Source organism: Macrosteles quadrilineatus, unplaced genomic scaffold, assembly GCF_028750875.1.
Source record: "Macrosteles quadrilineatus isolate MER2022 unplaced genomic scaffold, UCM_ALF_1.0 Scaffold_1__1_contigs__length_201487025, whole genome shotgun sequence".
Lineage (NCBI taxonomy): Eukaryota > Metazoa > Arthropoda > Insecta > Hemiptera > Cicadellidae > Macrosteles > Macrosteles quadrilineatus.
The window spans coordinates 12221936-12231276 of record NW_026542594.1 but is presented as its reverse complement, the minus strand read 5'-3'; the positions used below and the strand labels follow the sequence as shown (position 1 = coordinate 12231276).

Sequence of the window (9341 nt, the reverse complement as noted above, 5' to 3'; positions counted from 1 at the left end):
TCTTGGCGCGCCTCATACATTAACTTGTAGTCAAACAGTCCCTTATTTGGTAACTGCAGGGTTTTTACCTATATTTATTTTTTACGATAATGATACCGGTACGCTAAAATCTTGTTCAATGACATCAGTCTGTATTATCTTTACACTATGACTAGAAAAATAGTGAACATTTAACTAGTTTCATGTGCTAGCCTCCTCAATGTGAAAAGTATTTTATCTAAGACAATTTTGTATACGTTAAGTATGTGTCTGTTTTGATTTGTGTTATAGATTAGACCTATAGAAATGAATGTACATGTTCTGGATAAAATTGAAAGATGACTTTGAAATCAAAACAGAGATCACTAAGTATCAGTCTTATTAAACTAGTAAGCCATCATTAGCAGTGTTTAAACCGGAGTTTTCAGAAAATGTGTAAAAAAAATTTTCACAAGCAGTGTCATTTGCAACACGCTCCGGTGTAAAAGTGAAACTAGTACTGGAAACAAGATGTTAACAACTCGTAGGAAAAAAGTTGTGTTGGTAAACCACTGAAAATCTGTTGTAAACATTTAAATGGTTCCAATGTTAAACTAGCTTTTTGATTTAGAATGTTGTAAACTCTAGTGTAAACGTGACTTCAGTGATATTTTATTGTTTTGATATACAGTATGTGTGTGCATGATAAAACTAAGCTTATTCTCGCGACTCTCATGTTAAACTTAGTAGGTTTTTAAGGTATTATTGTTCCTGCAACCCATTGTACTTTTGATGTTTAAGACGATAATTCTATCCATATAATGATTCGATAGGCCTACAATAGATTGATAGTATGTTTTAACATTTTTAGACATACTAATTTCATATAACTATATTCTGTTCACTTAAGTTAATCAAGTGGTTGTATTTATTTAGGCTTTTGATTTCATTTACTTGTTTTCTAGGAGAATTTTGGGTTAAAGCTCAGCATATTCTGATTTGTGTGGATATACAACTTAAGTGTCATAAAATACGTACATACATGAGTAGTTTATATTATGTGTTCATAAACTAATTAAATGTTATTATTGTGATTACTGTTTTATAGACTAGTAATGGTGAGTTCTCAATATCAAAATACTAATTCATTTCAAGAACATATTTATTTCGTTAGTGATATTCTTTGTGATGTATAATTTGTACATATATCTTTTTACTGATCTTGTAAATATTTATGTTATTTATTATTATTTATTTATTTATTACATTTCAATGCAAAAATAATCGAATGGTTTTTATTTATTACCTTTGGTTTTATCAAGTAATATGTGTTGAGTTATCATAGCTTATACCTTAAAAAACTACATATTTAAATTGAACACATTTTCAAGTGACAATTAAATTAATGTCTGGTCTTGTATATCTCTTGGCACAACAATAAACTCTCTCTGGAATGCAACACAATAAATACGGATGCACGTGATAGCCGTGCTTGATCATTTTATACATCTTTATAAAATAATCATGCATTACTAACCTCTGATCACGTCAAAACATTTTACAGTTTTCAAAACCTGACAACCTAGCTGCAAAATAAACGGGGGTTTTAAATATTTTTTTCCGTAACACAGTTTGTTTACTCAATAATATAAATGTTTGTTTTGTTCGCTGATTTAATTCATTGGACTACGGATCTGACTGTTTATATATATCTGGAACTTACCTGCTACAAACTTTAAGTTCTCTAATTTCTTAAATTTATTTTCAGATCAACATTGCAGAGCAATTCTTGCAAATCTTGAAACTACAATGAACTACAAAATATATTCATTAGTTTTGTTAATAATCAAACTTTATGGACTTCATAATTGTTTTGTATTCCAGAGTGTCAGTAAGATAAAGCCAATTTGTCTTTGTATATTTATTTGTTTTTGTATATTTGCGGTTGACTGCAACGAATACTTTTTATTAATAGACTAGGCAAAATACTAAAGATAGTATAGGGTAAACATAGAGCGTTTTGTCCGATCTATAGATAGCTCTATACTTCTCATAAGCAAGTCATCTTTTGATACCTAGAAAAACAGATTTATGCACAAAAGTAAAAGCTATCTTCGTATTTTATCCCGTTCAAACTAGTAAAGTGCATACTGACTCTAAACAAACCACTAAGAAAACGTGTTCGTAAAGATAGTGAACCCTAAACATAACTACTATTTTATATACAGATACACACAGATGCATTCATATATTTTGGCTCGTTTAACTAGTAGTCAGAAGTAGTTATGAAATCTGATTCAGCTCATTTTAATGAAGATACATTTGTTTGCGTGGTCAGGTTGATCCCCGGTATGTGCAACAAGAGGTTGTGCAGCCATAAGATCCATTCTTTTCATTTTACTGAATTTGCATAGAATTTTTCATTTATTTTGTGAAGATTAAATACTTTAGTATATTGAAGCAATGTTGTTTGCTTAACGGTAACGGAGAAAATTAAAAAGAGTGTTAATTAATAATTCTTATGTTACTCTTATGTAGAATAAGTAAACTGTTGTAGTTTGCTTATTTACTGATATAATTTAGTCAAATTTCCCAATTTTGTTTATTTCATAATAAGCTATGACCATTTCAATAAAAAAACAATCCTAATTGGTTTCCCTGTAGCAGTAAACATAAGTATTCGTTAAAAATAATTTTATTTTAACAGGATATAAATGTGACAATTTTTAAGGGATTATTTTTTAGTGTAAATCTAGCCAGGTAAATGGGAATTCGCTAAGTCTGTAGGTTTGCTGTGGTGGGGATATTTTGGTATCCCCAATACTGTCATACTGTGCTTATACCTTTAAACTACATATTTAAATTGAACACATTTTCGAGTGACAATTAAATTAATGTCTGGTCTTGTATATCTCTTGGCACAACAATATACCCTTTATGAAATGCAACACAATAAATACGGATGCTGAGTAGACAAACTTTTACATTCCATTAGTACATTCCACGTCCAAATTCTAATTATCTGTACTGTATTTGATCCTTATAGAAGTCAAAATTGTAATCGACTTTTTTTAAATTCAGTTGTGCGTGATTTCATTGATAAATTCATTGCCATCACCATTCCCATATGTTTTAGGTAAATAAACAAGCTGGTTGTTTGTAAGATTTTAATGGTAAGAGTTTAGTACAACCACTGACTATTGGATACAGAAGTACAACTATCCACCACTGTGACGTAGTGTTGCGCTGCCCGTGCTGCAGCATGGCCTGTTTTTTCTAGTGGGGCCTTGATGGACGTGCTTGGGGGTTGGTTGTTGTTTAATACAGTTGTGCGTGATTGACGTGCTTGGGGATTGGTCGTTGTTTAATACAGTTGTGCGTAATGGACGTGCTTGATCATTTTATACATCTTTATTAAATAATCATGCATTACTAACCTCTGATCACGTCAAAACATTTCACAGTTTTCAAAACCTGACAACCTAGCTGCAAAATGAACGGGGTTTTTTTTATATTTTTCGAATCTTTTAGCGAATTTCCCTATAGGGAAGTAGCTATTACCGTAGGGCTCATGGTAAGACATAGGCCCGGGACCGATTTACTTTTTTCATTTTGATGTCCCCAGAGGCCAAAAACACCATTCGTTCAAATTTTTATATATACATATATGTGTGTGTCCATCCGCACGATAACTTGAGTAATTTTTGTCCGATTTTGATAAAATTTGGTTTGAAGGTGTAAGGCGGGAAAAACTTGAATGAGTTCGCGAACCAGCATGATCGGACTATGGGAACGGGGGTTTATGGGGAGTTTTATGGGGTAAAAATAGGTTTTTCCCATTTTTGACCCTAAAAACACAAAATTTCACTATTTCTTTTTAAACCATTTTGTAGAGCTTAAAAAAACCAATAATTTAGTATATTGAAGCGTTATTATGCGCCTAATTGCTAGGGAGGAAATACAAAAAAAATTTATTTTAAAATTCCCATGTTATTCTTATGGAGAATAAGTCAACTGTTGTAGTTTGCTTGTTTATGAACATATTTTGATCAAATTTGGAAAATACACTAATTTCTTACTAAACCACAGTACCTACCTTTTAACATTTTACATTAAAAAAAAACTTTTTTACCCTCCCTGTTGCAGCAAACCTAAGTACTCATTAAACTAATTCTGTTTAAATAGGGAATAAATAATGTGATATATTTAAGGAGACATTTTAGTTTAGATCCAATCAGTCAAATGGAAATTCGCTAAGTCTGCAGGTTTGCTTCGGCTGGGGTATTTTTTCTTCTGAATCTTCTTGCAAAATTAATGTTGATCATTATATTAATAGAATAATGTAGTTCCTGTGACTGGGGTACACACGACAAACTGTTGGGACATAATGATGATGTACGTTTTGTTTGGAAATTTCTTAAAATCCAGACCCACCTTTTAAGAATTTCAAGTTAGGGGTCAGAATTATATACTCTCGAAATGACTATATACACCATTATATACTAACGTTTTTAGTTTTGACCCATTTAAATTATAATTAATTAACAGCTTAATTGTATTGTAAATAATAAATAATTTACTTATGCAATCTGATAAGTTTACCAGGTACCAAACAGGAAAACATCATACGATAGGCCAAGGAAGCAAGATTTGAGTTTGGTTTATAAAATGCAGAAGCCAAAATACTGAATGTTTCCTAATAAATCAGACAATGACATAATAATACTAAATTAATTAATTTGATCTTAAATGAACATTCTTTCGTAAGTAATACAACATTGTCCCTAATTGACAACATGTCAGTTTTTGTTTTGATTTAACCTCCAAAATTGACATGTGAGCATTGAACACATGATCACACTCAAGACAGCCAAAAAGGTTCATCCTCAAAGATATTCCAACATACCTCGACCACTGCTAGCTAAAAAATACAACTGCAGGCCTACATATTTTTGGTCAAGTTTTCGACCACTGGACGACCTCTAGTTTGTATGAAATGTATAGAAGAGAATAACTTACGTTAGATTTTGTGTTTTCATACTATACCTCGAAGAGATTACACACGCAATAAAAATAGTAGGGATATGGTGAGAAATAATCGTTTTCACTCTTATGAACTATATCACGGATTTTGAAGTCACGAAGTGACGAAGGCTACTAGTAATTTTTGTAATTATTTTACTATTATAATTTGATCATTTACTGTTTTTCCTTAATTTTCCTTGTTATTTGCTAAATCTAAAAAATAGCCTATGCAAACATGGCGTGCATCATCAATGATCTAATTGGTCTAATTGTTCTACATACAATCTCGGTGTTCTATTTCCAGGGTTTACGAAAAAAGAACCCTTGACCCGGAACAGCAACAATTATCAGAGTCCCGAGTGTCGGGGAGTGAGAGAGAGGAGGGACTCTCCCCCTTTAATTATTATCATTACTGTAATCGTTCCCGACCCAAAACGTTTCAATGCGTAGTGACCTACGGAGCGACCCAGCCTCAACTTTCTATCACGTGTTGTTTTGTATTCTTCATTTCCATAGTTTTAATCGTGTATTCAGCGAAACCAATTTGTGAAACCCAAGAAGATTGTTAGAAAACATAGCAACTATGTGTTTTAAATAATAAATTATGATCATTTAATGAATTGAGCATTTTTATAGTTTCATGGTTTGCATATTGGCTACACTTGCAAAACATATCCACGCAGGTACCTCACTTCTATGGAAAACATTGTTGGACCAAAGGCATTGTTTACGGGTCAACCAATTAAACAGACATTTTCCTATGAAATGACCTTTGACTGGCACTATTGGACTGTTGACAGCTATATATTTTCTCATTTCTAAATATTCATCTAAAAAGAAGGCGCGCCACAAGTGTATAAGTATCACAACAAATTTTAACATCTTTCCCTTCACGCCACAACTTTGGAATTGATAGATTCATAATTACTCCGATCAATGAACTGAATCATAAAAGATAATGTTGATAATTATATGATTACTGTACTCAGTGTAATTGATATCACATCAGTCATGTCCATCTTGTTCTCAAAATGCCATCAGACCAATTACCAGGCAAGGCTATTGTTAGCGATGGGCTTCACTTCAGCCCGGTTGTGATGAATGGTAGCGATCGTGCGATCAGTGATAAGGCCTGTGGAAAGTGGAACTCTGGAGTGATCGTGAGTCAGTGCACGACCAGCATGGACTACATTTATTTTAAATCGCGTCTTTCGGCTACAATAGCAAATCAATCTGAAATAAAATAAAATGTAATTAAGACTAATACAAAAAATATACTAAAAATCTAAGTAGCCGGACAGCCCGAGTGCCATCACTCTAGATTAGACCATTTATTTCACGAAAAACTATATGATGAAACTCGTTCTGTAGGGGTGGGATAACTAGTTCAGCAAGGCCCGTGGGTCAACGGTCCTAGGAGCAAGAGATCCAGGAGTTAAATAAAGATCTAAATCTGCTAAAAGGGAAAATATGCTTCACTTTAAAATTGCAGCGTAAAAGCAGAAAAAAGTGTCAAAGTATTGGTTTCGTTGTTTCTTAAGAAATTTGTAATGTCGATTGAAATAAAAACAGATTGGGATTCCCCATTTTAAGTACAGTATTTATTCGATATTGCAAATTAATAATGGTAGTCGTAATGGCCATAAGGGCTGTGCTGATGCAGAGCATCCAGGTGATGGTGCTTGGCAGCAGCGACCTCGTGAGTGTCTGCCAGGTATCCGGACTTGAGCACTACGGGCTTGGCGAGGGGTCCATGGTAAGGCGCCACATGATGGGAGTGTCCATGGTCGGCACCGTAGTCTGAGGCGTATCTGCCACTGTAGTGGTCACCGTAGCCTCCGTGAGCCTTGGCCTTGGCTACGGCGGCGAAGTGCTCAGCCTTAGCAGCGGCCACCTCGTGAGTGTCTGCTGCGATGTGTCCGTCATGCAGGACGTGTGGGATGGCGGTGGGACCGTGGTACCTGATGTCTCCATGATGTCCGTCATAAGAGCCACTGTATTCCTGGCCATGACTGTATTCGTAGTCTCCTCCGTAGTGAGATTCCTTGGCTAGAGCGGCGAGATGAGCGTTCTTGGCTGCTGCTACCTCATGGGTGTCTGCCAGGTAGCCGTTGTGGAGGACGACAGGCTTAGCTGTGGGTCCGTGGTAGTAGCTGCAGTACACACTGCTGGTGTACAGCGCAGCAAACGTCAGGAATGTCTAAAAACAAAATTTTAAGTGACCTGGTGGACGATATAATGTAGGCCTTAACGAGGCAGTAAACATTACTTGATCTTGTTTAACTAATAAAATAGGACATAATTTGTTTCTTTTAATATTTTCTGGTTTAACCTTTTCCATTATCTTCTTAGTATTTTTTTTATCAACTGCATTCTCACTTTCTCGTAGAATGTTGTTAAAGAATCATCTCCACTCTTTATTTGGTCTTAATACCACGTCTGCTGCTAGAATTAATTACAGTTTTTTTTCGTTTTATTGGGAAATCCGCCAAAGAGAAAATACTGGAAAACCAATGTCATATCATTTAATTTAGAGGTGAACTTGTAAAGTTATAATCGTTGATTGCGCTCAATCTTCAGGAGGCTATAACTAAATTTATCTTAGCTGGTGTGCGTCCAATATATTGCCATAACTCTTTCCTTAGTGGACGTAAATGGTACTTGAAAGGTCCATAAGACAGGAGCATATTATCCGTTCTAAGCTTGTTTGATTTGTGTATTTAAAATATGTCTTTTAAAGTAGGCTTTATTAATTATGTTTTTGTTTTCTAGTCGATTTGTAGTTAAGATTGTCATTATTTCCTTTTATTTTTGTGTGGTTTCGACAAAAACTAGATAAGATTTTCAATCGCTTGACTATAAATCTTGCTAGTAATCGGGTGATTATATGCAAATGTATAACCACTCATTATAATACCATTCATTTTTATAGGAACTAATAAAAAAACTTAATAATGAAGCATTGGAGGTGGGGTTTGTTTAAACCCACAAAAGGTACAATTATGACATAAATATTGCGTTTTTATTTGATAGGTCTACTGAAACATTTTTATCTAGTTAAAAGAAATTGTATACGAGCTTATGGGACAACCGTGCGCCTTTGGCTCTGTTAGGGTGGGACGGACAACAATTTTATTGTGGCGAGCAAGGAAAAGCCCCAACGGCGATGGCCAAATAGCATTTTTGTACAACAGTAAGTTGAAGCGCACAGGGTCTTCCCGCACAGCGTGAGTGCTGCAGTACGTGATGGTGAGGGGGTGAAGGAGAGCAGAACGGGACGACGAATAGACACCAGCGACTGGTCATAGACACCACTTGAGTCCTTGGAGGCTAGTAGGATTATTTCAAACAGCTGTTTAAGGGGTATTTATCATCCATTTTTTTAAAATACCAAAGTGATTGTAATTTAAATATCTAGGGCTCAGTGAGATCAGACATTTTCTTTGTAGTTTAGTAACGGTTTTCCAATGGAGTCCATGAAGGCCAAAAGCCATCTTGGATTTGCCCGCCATAAGAGTTAACTTTGTTTATTTCAGAGCTATTTACCATCTCAAAATATTTTTCAAATACCAAAGTGATTGTAATATAAAAATCTAGTGCACTGTAAGATAAAAAATTATCTTCCTACTTTTGTAATTGTTTTATAAGCTATAACGTATAGGCTCCAAGGACTATTTAGTGTACCATTGAACGTATCCTCTGTATCTTACTTCTCTGTGGTCAAAAGTAGAACGATTTTGTTTAGTTGGTAAAGTAATATTGTTATTTAAATTTAAAAAATACATTATTCAATACTATTATAATCCTTAAAATGTTTACGTAGTGGTGTGAGTGACACTTAATTTATCAAAGTTGATTAAAAATGTAGGCAGAGGTGGAATCACATAGGTACTGTATTGCGGAGCAAGTAATGATTATTTTCCTGACTTGATGACATGTTTTATGAGTTCAATAGATAAATTATCTCAAATATTAACAAGTAATTTGTTATTTTATACGATATCGGTGAATTTTTATTTGATAGTGTGTGTATGGATATTATTGAGTAAAACTATTACTACTCACCGCTAGAGTGTTCATGTTGTAGTGAGACGATCAAGATGATCTGAGTTGATCAAAGATGACACCAGAATATATACTGAATGAGTTACCCAACATCCTGGCAGGATATTTGTAATAGTCTCGAAATTTTCACAAACATCATTCCAATTAATTAACCAGGTCAAAGGAAATGCCAGAAGTTTGTTGGCTGTATTTATTCAACAAGAATACAGCGAAAATTACTTAACACCACCACGATATTTATTTATTTAGTTTCCTCAAAACTACGTTAGACCCTGTAAATTTCTTAGTAGATT

At 34.2% G+C, this 9341-nt stretch overlaps 1 protein-coding gene across 1 annotated transcript; it reads right to left on the bottom strand.

Moving 5' to 3' along the window:
• Positions 1 to 6571: 6571 nt before the first annotated feature.
• On the bottom strand, positions 6572 to 9077 carry LOC128983649 (histidine-rich glycoprotein-like). The gene is made up of 2 exons (XM_054403021.1): positions 9049 to 9077; positions 6572 to 7183 (listed from the first exon to the last, which is right to left on the bottom strand). The coding sequence occupies exons 1-2, from the start codon at positions 9061 to 9063 to the stop codon at positions 6602 to 6604; spliced, it is 597 nt and encodes a 198-aa protein (XP_054258996.1). The 5' UTR covers positions 9064 to 9077; the 3' UTR covers positions 6572 to 6601.
• Positions 9078 to 9341: the final 264 nt, after the last annotated feature.